The 13859-nt window shown below is 35.3% G+C and overlaps 1 protein-coding gene across 1 annotated transcript in view; it reads right to left on the bottom strand.

Moving 5' to 3' along the window:
• Positions 1 to 468: 468 nt before the first annotated feature.
• The window catches only part of LOC136028749 (symplekin-like), a 36868-nt gene continuing 23477 nt past the window's right edge, over positions 469 to 13859 (bottom strand). Inside the window, exons 2-4 of the mRNA XM_065706635.1 lie at positions 12151 to 12347; positions 9022 to 9255; positions 469 to 802 (exon numbers count right to left, since the gene is read on the bottom strand). Coding sequence (XP_065562707.1) covers positions 484 to 802; positions 9022 to 9255; positions 12151 to 12347 — 750 coding nt within the window. The 3' untranslated portion in view covers positions 469 to 483. The remainder of the gene's footprint in view (positions 803 to 9021; positions 9256 to 12150; positions 12348 to 13859) is intronic.

Genomic DNA, 13859 nt, shown 5'->3' with positions numbered 1-13859 from the left:
CAAACTGGATACAACACGTCTTGAACCAGACGACACGCCAAATTCCTGGGTAACCCCTAGTCTCTGATATGATCAGGACCCGAAGATGGAAATACTTAGTACATATTGTACGAATGAAAGACGACCAAACACCGAAGTCCATCCTCCAGAGGCAATCAACGGGAACGCGGCGAAGGGAAAAACCTTAAAACACACTAAGGCGAACATGCCAGGGGGACCTTCTCAACGCGAATACGTCCGTACAACCTCAATGGGAAGACGTTATGGCAGCAGCCTGTTCGAGGGACGACTGGTGTCTCTTCGTCGATGCCCTGGGTGCCTCTGGAGGCACATGAGGATCTAAGGTCTAAGGTAAGGTAATTTTCTTGTTTTGTTTTTCCAGGTATAAGTCAGAGTAAAAATATACAAAAATCTAAAAATTACAACTTTGAATTAGTTAATTTTTATAACCATTATTTGTTTTTTTTTATTGCAATAATTTTATCAGTCTAACTTACCATGAAGCATTTCCATCGCACTTATAACTTGTCCCATAAACATCGGCCTTGCACGAGCAATAAGTGACAGTGTGCCCATACACGCCAACAGATTCGCTGAACTAATATGCATTGAGCCATGGAACTTAATAAGGTCAGCCATCAGCTTATTAGCCTCATCTTCAAGCTTTCGAGGCTTTAAAATCTTCAATGTTGGGGGTATGGCATCTAAACTGAATTCTGATTCCTTTGAAGCAGACTCTTCGTCACGATAAGTTTGGCAGATGATCACCATCTCGTAAAACTTATTTGTCAACGTTCTTACACTATAAAGAAATAAAATGAAACATTTAAAGGGTTCTTAAGAAATGACAACAAACATTTGTATGAATATTACGAATTCTAAAAGTAAATTTACTTTTCAATTGGAACTAAGTATTGTTTTTAGAGAAAGAGAATGAGCGATCAAGCAAACGACGGCTTTGGCGTTATATTGTATGTTAATTAAGAAATACAGTATAGAAATGTAATGAAGAAATGAGAAAAAAAACAGTTTACCTTTCCGAGGTATGCAACAATTATTTCTGAAAGTTGACATGCTAAGATAAACCAGAAAGAAACAATCTAGATAGGTCACAACTTTCGAGAAATTGCCCCCCCCCCACTCAAAGTACCCTTAATATGCATTAATTAAAGCCAATACGAAGTGAAACTAAGAGACCAAAAGACATGAAAAACTGTTAAAATAAAGTTTGACAGTTGGACTGGGGTGACTGATATCAATCACGTCATTACTATTCATAGGCTTCCTACCTGAGTTGATTTTGCATTGTAATATGCGATTCTCTCATTAATTAGTCGCCTTGAGGTTATTTTAAACTTGAAAACTTACCGAAAAGAACTTCTTCGAAGAAACTAGTGCCTGTTTAACGATTAATAAGTCAATCTTTTGTTATAATGATTTTTGCACATTAGGTAATCTATTCCATAAATATATATGGCAACTCTTTATTTTTATACAGGTCATTCTACGGACGTGGAAATATTTATTTTGTGTTTGGTTCTATTTTTGTCTTTTGCGAAAACCAATGGCATTTGTAATAAGTAACCCTGAATTAGAACAGGATCTTCCAGCCTTTGCACTTGCATAGGATGTCAATTGGAGGGGAAAAATAGAAGGACTTCTAGAGTTTGAAAAAAACGTTCTCTTTGTATCTTAGTTTTAAAATAACTAAATCTAGGTAAATTACACAGAAAAGTTTTTCTAATGTGAATCATGGTAATAGGTTACACATTCCCGTGGAGGGGGGATTACACATGATTTCTTTTTTACGTCTAAGATTCACTTCACTGAACTAAGCTCGGTTCCCTGGTACTTAGTTTAAAGGCGCTCATCAGAAGTTATTAGCACAGGTAACTTACTCAAAAGAGGCTTTTTCCCAAAAGAATGGAAAAACCGCTCAAAAGTCATCTCATCTGGATGAGAATGGCCATAAAAGTTTGAATGGACACCATTTTTATACAATTCTGAACAAGGCTAGCTTTGCCTCTCACTCAGACTATCTGTCTTGGTTTTTCTCCAATTAGCCACGGCTTGATAACAACTTGATTTTAATTCTGTATCGTCACTTGATAAGAGCTCCGTATTGGACTTTAAACCCCTAACTATAAACATTCGTATTTTTCATGTCGTGTCTGCAATTGGTGATTTTTGTTTTTGTTTTCTTTTTTTTTCACCAGGTATTGCAGTATTAACCCATCAGTCGTAGTAGTTTGGTAAAGTATTCATTCGAAGGGGAACGACGAGTTCTGATTCCCTTTATGAGGGCTTAAAAGGATCAAATATCCCCTACCCCCCTTCCTTGCTATACTGCACCAGTGGGGCCCGTCACAACCAAACTCAGCATCGTTTCAAAATTTCACGGTGGCCATTCAGAAAAGTTAAAAAAAAAAAAAAATTGCTCCGGAAGTAGTAAAGCCCATTCAGCTCTTGGTGCAAAGCAACAAAGAATGGCTTATTTCGTGTAGACGTATTCACAAATATATCTTCGAAGAAAGGTAATTTTGTCACACACTGTTTAAAAATCTTACGGATATTTTGGCCAAGAGGATTTTTGTTTTTTTTTATAACACATTTCAGGGAAACGACCATAGCTTATACAAATGGCTAAATTCAATCGAAAAAATTTATCAATGGATTGCACTAGAAAGGTGTGCATGTTATAACCTTACTGGAATTCGGCTCGCATAAATTTTTCATTTGAATCAATTTCAGGATCCAAAGAACTTTTACCTTTTAACCAAAATGAAGAAATTATTCGGATGCCAATTCTAGGCCCACGGGCAAATTAACAGACTTTATGAGAAAGATGAATACCACAAACAGTCTCTGGGGCATTGCTGACGAACAGTTCCTGGGGCATTCGTTTTGACAACTGGCTTGTGCATAGTGTGTTTTGGTTTAGTTCAACACTATCAGTTAGTTCTATCACTACTAATACTACTACTACTAGTACTTCTACTAAAGCTAAGGTTATTATGGTAAAAATTTCATGGAACGTTGAGACGATGTTTAACTAAACCAAAACACACTATGCACATGCTAGTTGTCAAAATGAATGCCCGAGGAACTGAATGCCCCAGGAACTGTTTATGGTATCAAGTCTGAATTTTTAGCGTGTGTTGAGGGGGATGTTGAAAGTTCTGTAGATAGGATCTTAAAACATCTGCAAGAGGGTTCTCTAATATACTGAGTTTAACGATTTAATTTTCATCAAGATAACGTACTCTCTTGTTGTTTTTTTTTCTCCTTTTACAAACGTCGAAAATTTTTTCGGAGGCTCGTAGCTTCTAAGGGGGAACTTTCTACTTTTTGAACTTTCAACTTTTTAAGGCAAATTAACAGACTTTATGAGAAAGATGAGAACTTTAAAAAATTTAAATTAAGCATTAAGAGCAGTCATTGTCCAACATGATTGAAAGACTCCTCTCCTGCTCCCCGCATCGTTCTAAAATCACAATGATGAGGACTGATCGGATCGAACCGATAACTGTATAAAACCGGATGAGGGACCTTTCAAACGGACATTGCGAGATCTAGCGTCCCATTTGAGAGCTGGGAGTGATTAGAGGGTAAAATGGACCCATCCTTGAGTTTTTTGGCCATGGGTTCTATCATAGCAAAACATGAAATGAGGTTGGAGGTGAAGACAGTTACTCCCATGAGAGCAATTGAAATATATAAAAACAATTGCTCTGGGTGTAAACATCCATAAATACCTTAATAACTTAAAAACAAAGTAATACATGATTATAACATTAAAAGTAAATATAAGTAAACAAACATAAAAACAAGCTTTTTTGAATGAAAATAAAGAGCGACACAAAAATTCAAAAATTATATACAAATTATCCTGTATTTGAGGGTGCCAGTTCGTCCCCAACAACCTCAATTCCTTGCGCAAAAGCTCAACTTTTTTTCATCGACGCTTCAACAAGAAATGCTCTATCGCAAGAAGAGCGTGTCAAAAATTTGCTTTCCTTCTTTTTTTTTACAATGTCCTCAAGATTAGAGGGACGTGTATTCATATTTGCTTTAAGCAATCAAATTCATAGTTTAAAAGGTTTAAAAGACAATTGGCAAGTAAAACACTTGCAATCACCGAATAATAGTATTTTTTTATGCTCTGAAATGCCCTCTCTTAAGCACCAAATAAACTTTTGAGCAAAGAACTTAGGTGGACCTTAGATGAAAAGTGCCTTTCATAAATAGAAATATTTCTGTTCAGTTTGAGTTTTAACGCCACTCTCTACTTTCATTCGAAAAACTTGTCTTTCTTATTCAATACATGCAAAACTGATCACCAAATAACAGTAATTTCAAACAGTTCGTGGTAACGAAATGTAGTAAGGAGCGACCCGGATCAATAGTAACCGAAACTCTAAAAAATGGAATTTCGACACCAATAGTTACATCAAAAGAATTGCATTTCAATGTTGATTTTAAAATTTATAAGTTTCATCAAGTTTAGTTTTACTAATCAATAGTTACGAGCCTGAGAAAATTTGACTTATTTTAAAAAATAAGGGGAAACACCCCTTAAAAGTGATAGAATCTTAATGAAAATCACATCATCAGATTCAGCGTATCAGAGAACCCTACGATAGAAGTTTCAAGCTCCTATCTACAAAAATGTGGTATTTTGCATTTTTTGCGACAAGACAGATCACGGATACGTGTTTATTTGTTTGTTTTTTTTCTCAGGGGTTATCGTATCGACCCAATGGTCCTAGAATGTCACGAGAGGGCTCATTCCGAAAAAAATTAAAAGTTCTAGTGCCTTTTTTAAGTGACCAAAAATTGGAGGGCACCTAGGCCCCCTCCCAAACTCATTTTTTCCCAAAGTTACCAGATCAAAATTCTGAGATATCCATTTTATTCAAAGTTCACCTTTCACCTAAGGTCCACCTAAGCATTTTGCATAAAAGTTTATTTTGTGCTTAAGAGAAGGCATTTCAGATTATAAAAAATACTGCTATTCGGTGATCAGCTTTGCATGTATTGAATATGAAAGACAAGTTATCAAAAGAAAGTAGAGAGCGGCGTTAAAAATCACTATTTATGAAAGAGTCCACCTTTTACCTCAGGTCCACCTAGGCTGTTTGCACAAAAGTTTATTTTGTGCTTAACAGAAGGCATTTCAGAGTATAAAAAATACTGTTATTCGGTGATCAGTTTTTCGTGTCAAACAGTTCGTGGTAACGAACTGTAGTAAGGAGCGATCCGGCTCAATAGTAAACGACACTTTAAAAAATGGGATTTTGATACTAATAGATACATAAAAAAAATCGAATTTTTACGCTGATTTTAAACATATAAGTTTCACCAAATTTAGTCTGTCATCAAAAGTTCCGTGCCTGAGAAAATTTGCCTTATTTTGGAAAATAGTGGGAAACACCCCCTAAAAGTCATAGAATCTTAACGAAAATCACATCATCGCATTCAGCGTATCAGAGAACCCTACTGTAGAATTTTCAAGCTCCTATCTTTTTTCCCAGGGCTGATCGTATCGATCCAGTGGTCCTAGAATGTTGCGAGAGGGCTCAGTCTAACGGAAATTAAAAGTTCTAGTTCCCTTTTTAAGTGACCAACTAAATTATTTTCCCAAAAGTCACCGGATCAAAATTCTGAGATAGCCATTTTGTTCAGCATAGTCGAAAAACCTAATAACTATGTCTTTGGAGATGACTTACTCCCTCACAGTCCTCGGAGGAGGGGCTACTAGTTACAAACTTTGACCAGTATTTACATATAATAATGGTTATTGGGAAGTATAAAGACGTTTTCAGGTTTTTTTTTGGTTGGGAGGAGGTGTTTAGAGGAGGAGGTTATGTAGGAGGAACTTTCCATGGAGGAATTCGTCATGGGGAAGAGAATTTCCATGAAGAGGGCGCAGGATTTTCTAGCATTTAAAAAAAGGAAAAATAAATATGAAAAAGTTTTTTCAACTGAAAGTAAGGAGCAGCATTAAAACTTAAAACGAACAGAAATTATCAGGCATATGAGGGGTTCACCTACTACAAATACCTCGCTCTTTACGCTAAAGTATTTTTAGTAATTTCAACTATTTATTCTACGGCCTTCGTGATTCAGGGGCCATTCTTAAGGAATTGGGACACAATTTAAGCTTTACTGTAAAGAGCGAGGTATTGACGAGGGGGCGAACCCCCTCATATACGTAGTAAAAACATACGAATATAGAAGTTCGTTAAGCAAGTTAATTAGTAAGTTACGTATATTTTTACTAATAAAAACATTTGTAAAAAATTAAAAGTTCTAGGTGCCTTTTTAAGTAACCAAAAAATTGTAGGGTAACTAAGCCCCCTCCCCCTCTCCTTTTTTATCAAATCATTCAATCAAATTTATGAGAAAGCCATTTAGCCAAAAAAAAACAACAAATTAATATGCAAATTTCACTTTAATTATTCATATACGGAAAGCCGAAATCAAAACATGCATTAATTCAAAAACGTTCAGAAATATAAAAAAACAAGTTTTTGTTTTAACTGAAAGTAAGGAGCGACATTAAAACTTGAAACGAACAGAAATTCCTCCGTATATGAAAGGGGCTGTTCCCTCCTCAACGCCCCGCTCTTTACACTGAAGTTTGACTCCTTCTCTCAACTCTGCTTTTTAAAACAGTAAAAACAGCCCCTTTCATATACGGAGCAATTTATACTCTGAAATGCCTTCTCTTAAGCACAAAATAAACTTTTGTGCAAAGAGCCTAGGTGGACCTGAGGTAAAAGGTCGACTCTTTCATAAATTAAATAAAAAAAACAAGTTTTTTGAAATGAAAGTAAGGAGCGACATTAAAACTTAAAACGAACAGAAATTACTCCGTATATGAAAGGGGCTTTTCCTCCTCGACACCCCGCTCCTTACGCTAAAGTTTTTTATTGTTTTAAAAAGTAGAGTTGCGAGAAAGAATCAGACTTTAGCACAAGGAGCGGGGTGTCGAGGAGGAAAAGCCCCTTTCATATACGGAGTAATTTCTATTCGTTTTAAGTTTTAATGTCGCTCCTTACTTTCATTTCAAAAAAATTGTATTTTTTATTTAATTTCTGAAAGTTTTGAATTAATGCATGTCTGATTTTGGCTCTCCGTACATAAATTATTAAAATGAAATTTGCATATTAATTCTTTTTTTTGGCTAGACGATTTTGAGAAATAAGGGGTGGGGAAGGAGGCCTAGTTGCCCTCCAATTTTTCGGTTACTTAAAAAGGCAACTAGATCTTTTAATTTATAACGAACGTTTTTATTAGTAAAAAAAAAAACGTAACTTAAGAATTAACTTACGTAACAAACTTTTATATTCTTATATTTTTGATTATATATATGAGAGGGTTGGTCCCCTCGTTAATACCTTGCTCTTCACACTAAACGCCTCAACGCCTTCCGTTCTTCCTCAACGCCTCCCTCTGTACGCTAAAGTTTGACTCTTTCTCTTAGCTACACTTTTTAAAAAAGGAAAAAACTTTATGCGTAAAGAGCGGGGCGTTGAGGAAGAAAAGCCCCTTTCATATACGGAGTAATTTCTGTTCGTTTTAAGTTTTAATGTCGCTCCTTACTTTCATTTAAAAAAACTAGTTTTTTTTATTTAATTTCTGGACGTTTTTTAATTCATGCATGTTTTGATCTCGGCTCTCCACACATAAATAATTAAAATGAAATTTGCATATTAATTTTCTTTTAGGCTAAATGGCTTTCTCATAGTTTTAATCGGAAGATTTTGAGAAAAAAGGAGAGAGAGAGGAAGCCTAGCTGCCCTCTAATTTTTTGATTACTTAAAAAGGCAACTAGAACTTTTAATTGTTTTACGAACATTTTCATTAGTAAAAAATATTCGTAATTTACGAATTAATTTACGCAACGAACTTCTATGTTCGTATATTTTTATTGCGTATATGAGGGAGTTCACCCCTCGTCGATACCTCTCTTTTTACACTAAAGCTTATATTCTGTCCCAATTCCTTAAGAAGGACCCTTGAATCACATAGGCCGTAGAATAAATAGCTGAAATTACTAAAAATACTTTCTGTCCTCCTATATATGGGTCATTTTGATCGAGCAGAGGAAAGGCAATGGGATACCACGAAATCAAATGGGAAGGAAAAACACTCATGGACTTAGATTATGCTGGCGATTTAAGCATCCAAGATGAAAGTGTGAGTAAAATGAATAAACTTTTAGAGGTTTTGCGAGTTCAGGGTGCTTGAGTAGCTTTGAAAATTAATGTTAAGACAACTACGACTAAGTCGCTACGGCTAGGAATAAGTGAAGATGAAAAGGTGACACTGGGTAAAGAAAAGATTGAGCAGGTGGACAGCTTCACTTACCATAGTAGTGTTAGTAGTAAAGACGATGGGAGCAGTGAAGATACTAAAAGTAGAATAGCCGAGGCTCTTGGTGCTTTTTCACAGTTCAAATATGCCCCTGAAGCATGGGCGCTCCGAAAAGCAGATGAATATTTGTTAAATGTCTTCAAGAGAAATTGCCTATGAATTGTTCTAGGTGCCCGACTGACTGACCGTATTTCAAATAGTAAGCTGCACGAAAAGTGTAGTTCAATCCCGATCTAGGGCTATAGCGAGAGAAAGCTTGAGATGGCTAGAGCCCGTTCTGCAGATGAATGAAGACAGATTGCCAAAGATTGTCCTTTCGGCCATCCGACTAGGGCTAAATGAAAAGAAGGTCGTCCGCGGTTGGGGTGGGAGGATGTCATAAAGAAAGATTCAAAGAAAATGGGAACTTCCAGGGAGGATGTAAAGAGGGAGACTTTGAATAGATTGAGATGGAGGAGGAGCGTGGGTAGCTGTGTTGGCATTACGCGGCTTGGTGCTCCGGTAAGATGTTAACAGTAGCAGTAGTAGTAGATTGGCTAGGTTTTACAACTTACTTACCGGTTATATCAACATAGGATCCTATCTTATTTTGGCCAGTAGTATTGAACAACTAAATAAAAATAAGAAAAAAGATAGTACCCATCATTATCATGATCAAGCCATTTGATGACTTCTCCTTTCATTCTGACAAGCCAATCCCAAGCTGAACTCATTTCTTTAGTAATACTTTTCGCCCTGGATAACCATCGGAGTACAACAGGATATAAATGTGTTAATGCTTGAATAACCCTCTTCTGTACAGCAACAGCTTCATCTCTTAGCAAAAAACTTATGTTGACAGCCACTTTTGGGAAAACATCAGGTTCTGATTTACTAAAATTAACGAAATCAAAATATCAGCTTGAAAAAAAAAAAAAAAAAAACAGAAAAAAAAAAACATACGCAGCTTCCTAGTTGAAAATGTCTAATGAAAGCTAAGTAGAACAAATCCTCCTACTGAGACAATATCGTGAGACACAGAACTGAGGGGATTCCTCGTCCAAGACTGATCTTTAAAATCTCCTGGAAAATTAAATAAATAAATAAACAATGGTATAGCAATACACGTTTTGTATTTTGACCCCCCCCCCCTCTTTCCTCCTAGGAAAAGAGCTTTTAACAAAATAGATTAATCGAGTGCTACTTTTCTGAACAAATCAGGCACTGATTTACTAAAAGTAACGAAAACAGAATATAAGTTTTGGAACTTACAGTTTATCAGAAAAAAACTAACAGTGTATCTCAATTGAAAAAGCCTGACAAAATACAGTAGAAAAAATGTTTTATTTAGATAGTATAGTGAGGGGTAGGTGTGAGGAGGGGGATCTCCACCTAAGATCTGTCTAAAGGATTCTTCTGGAAAATTAAAATAAACAATAGCATAAATTACATCTTGCAGTGTTTTGAAAAAGAGTTCTTACCAAAATACGTATTTTGAATGCTACTTCTAGAAATATATCAGGCCTTGACCAACTAAAATTTAAAAAAACAAAATATCAGTTTCTGAAATTAAAAAGAAGTACGCATCGCCTTAACTGAAAACACCTATGAAAATACAATAAGAGTAAGATGCGGAGTTTTGTAGAGATGCCATAGTTAGGGTTACGGGTGTAAGGGGTTGAAGGTTTCACATCTAAGATTAATCCCTGAAAAACAAAAACATTGTAGCGTAACAATAGACTATTTTTGCCTTGACCCCCTACTGCTTCCGACAAATAGGGTTAAGAACAAAAACTTATACCAACTACCACTTTTGAATATGCTTAATGCTCTGAATCAGTTACTGAAATTTTATTATATAAAGTTCGAGAAGCACTTCACATGACTGAATATGCTCCTTCAAAGCTAGGGCGTTTTACTTGGACAAATATGTAGCCGGGTCAAAAAACCGAAAAAAGATGGAATCACTAACGCGATTTTAGTTTAAGAGAACTACTGTCATCTCCAGCTCTTGGAAGGTTAGAGTGTTCCTATCCATGAATTTTCAGCTTCTCCAGAAAAAATTGCCTGTAGTTTTGGCCGAAAAAAACTTATGCGCGATGACATCGTAAGAAACGATCGTATAAATAACGCTTTGCTTTCTTATATAAAAGAGTTCTGATTTTCTTGCTTACTTCCTCTAGCATTATTGGACTAAAACACAGCAGGCATAAAACCGAAAGCTTTTGAAAAAAACAGAGTTTCAGAAATCTGAAATTCAGTTTTGTTCCCCAAAAATTTAAAAGAGATATATAATTTTTGGCATGATTAAGAAACCAATAATATTGAATTCTATAAATGTTGATTCTACTTCGTTTCCAAGAAGTATTTATGCGAATCTAGACAAAATATAGCTAATTCAGAAAATATAATTTCAAAATAGAACAAGAGCCAAGAGCTCATATGGTACTTGTAACGAGGTTGGAAGAGCCAACATTTCGCAATGTTATCGCGGTGATGTTTTTTTAGGAGGCTACCATGATAAGCACCACTGAAGCTGAATAGCTTTTCCTATAATTTTTGATCGCTTTAAAACCATCGCTTTATTTAGCTCCTCCAACGCTTGCTGGCCCATACTATAGCAAATTCCAGATTTTATCATCATAAAACGTGATCCAATCTGATGTTTTGGGTAGAAGTGTTAGTCAAGGCCAGACATTTTAAAAAAAGTTTCGAAATTAAACTAAACATTAATACTAAAAATGGCAGAGCAAGAAAAAAAACTTATAATTTTCTTTGTCAGGGAATTGAACCTACGACCTATGGAATAGGGTACCAGCACCATATCCACTGCGCTATGCAGGCTTTCAAGGAGACATTTTTAAAAAACTTTTTCTAATTTTTCTGAATTAACCGCCCCCCCCCCTAGATGGTCGAATCAGGGAAGTGATTATTTCTAATTTAATCTGGTCCGGTCCCTGATATGCATGCCAACTCTCATCATCCTAGCTTATCTGGAAGTGCCCAAACTAGCAAAACCAGGACCGACAGACCGGCCGACAAAAATTATGATCGCTATATGGCACTTGGCTGACGGGCAAGTGCCATAAAAAGCATGAAGAAGTCACTGAACGAATTTTCTTTTACGAAAGCTATTGTAAGCTCTGGTTTTAGACAATTAATACCTGTCAGCAAGGGCATATACAGGATTTTTTCTCGAAGAGGGGGATGGTTACAATAAAAAACTTTATAAGACACATTAAAAAAATTTTACATGCATTTTCGCTAAGTTTTTACGAGTTGGACAGATATTCCGGTGGAGGCAGGGTGGTCAAACCCCGTAAGCCCTTCAACCCTGGATACGGTGCCTGTTAGTCACTGTAATTTATGTCAATTTTATATTAAAATGGTTCCTTGTTTTTTGTTTATTTTTCATTAGCACAGCAGCTTAAAAATAGTTGATTCAAATTAAATTCAAAATAAATATATATTTGTATATTACTTTGGTTATTCATTCATTTTCCAACATATAATTTACATTAATATGAGAAAATTGATTCTAAAAGTTTCTAAAATGATTTTGTTCTTTATTTTTAGCTGTTTTTCGCTGTTTTTTTTTTTTTTTTAGCTGTAGGAAATGCATATCCGCATAAAAGACACGCTCATATTGTGACCCAGATGGCAAAGAAACACTTACCTGAACATAAATTACTTAAATACTTTAGGTTACAAAAATTAAAAAAAAAACTTGTAAATATGAAAATCAGAACTGGACCTAATCGATTTTGAATTTGCACTATAACTACTTACCAAGCCTCTTCCAAGAATCCTACAATTACTCTTCTGATTTCTTGATTCCTATCATTTTGAAAAGCGAGTACTTCATCTAAAAAACTATCTAACAGCTCTGGCCCATGATGAAGAATCAAATCTTGGACTCTTGTTAAACATGTTAGCTTTTCATCAGTGGTTTTGGCAAGAACAGCTTGATTTAGAAATTCAACAATCTGAAATACAGTAATGTTAAGTAAAGTAAAGTTAAGTAAAGTTAAAGTAAAAAGTAAAGTTAAGTAAAGTAAAAATTCAGTAAACTGACATAAAGAAATGCAATAAGTGTCCAATTTAAACTACTTTGGATTGAATAATACTAGCAAAGAATATCAAAATTGAAGTCAAGTAGGGGAGTCGTATGGGAGAGGGGAACTAATAGAGTTTTTATCTCTCTCGAATGTTTCAAAGCCGAAGAAAATTACTGAAAAAGCACACAGAAATCAGGCTTCTTACTTCAAAAAACTCATTGCACAGTTTGGGGAAAAAACATCACAATCTTGATAAGAGTTACAGCATTGCATTTCGAAATTTGCAAGAACTTTGCAACAGAGGGCAGAATTTTTAAGCTCCCCTTGATAAAAGTTAAACCATTACATTTCAAAATATTAAAGGGCCCTATACCAGAGGGCCAAAGTTTTAAGCTCCTTTATGCAAAAACAAAAATTCTACATTTTTCTTGAGAAGGTTGATCATAGATGCGTGTTTATCTGCTGTTTTTTTTTTGCTTTTTCTCACCAGAAGTGATTGTAGAATATTGGAAGGGGGGCCATTCAGCCGAAATTTTGAGGTTTTTGGGCCCCATTTAGTAAAAAAAAAAAGATTATGCCACAACAAAGTGCCGATTTCTAGCCTCCCCGTTTCAGATTCTGTCCTACCATGTAGTGGCATGTTTGTCTTGAAACTCACAAGATTCCCATGCAAAATAAATTATTACAATTTAGAATGCACATGCAGTATTACCAAGGGTAATATAGCATTGACCAAATTTTCCAGCTTTTTCTGAGTGGTCCTTTATAAAAATTAAAGGTACTTGTGTATTATTTCAGAACACAGTCAATAAGTGAAGTAAGGTTAGGTTAGATATCTTCTATCACTATGCGTTCCTTCTCGTAATGTTCCTTCTCGTAAGAGTATAAAGTCATGTTGTGTCCATTGACGCACTGTTTTGTTGTGGGCAAGAACCCCTTATCCTGGAAAAATATAACTGCCTCTTTTTCAGTCTTTGGCAAATCCCAAATCTTCATTTCAAAATCTATATTCAGACGCTATCTTCTATCACTATGCGTAGCAAACTAAATTGAGTTTTGTATTTGTGGCTATGAAACCGGTTTTTCTCATAAAATGTTCCAGCATCGTAGTTTGTTTCACGAAAGAACCTAACTTCACTTATTGAGTGTGTTCTGAATAATACACAAGTACCAAATTAATTTAGAAAACTTTTCCCACAAAACAAGTTATTCAAAGAAAATAAAGAACTTTATTAAGCCAAAAATGAGCAGAAATAAAGTCAAATAATCTTCCAAGCGTAAAACTACCACAAATCCCTATCAATAAGTAAATGAAACTCAAAACGAACAGGAATTACAATAAATAGCCGAGTCAACTCGGCTATTTAGCATGCAATAGAAGTTTCGAAACAAAATAAAAGACAGCCTTTTATCAATTATAAAAAATATTTAAATCCTGGA

This window comes from Artemia franciscana, chromosome 7, assembly GCF_032884065.1.
Source record: "Artemia franciscana chromosome 7, ASM3288406v1, whole genome shotgun sequence".
Classification (NCBI taxonomy): Eukaryota; Metazoa; Arthropoda; class Branchiopoda; order Anostraca; family Artemiidae; genus Artemia; species Artemia franciscana.
The sequence above is the reverse complement of the archived record's forward strand: the minus strand, read 5'-3'. Positions and strand labels throughout refer to the sequence as shown.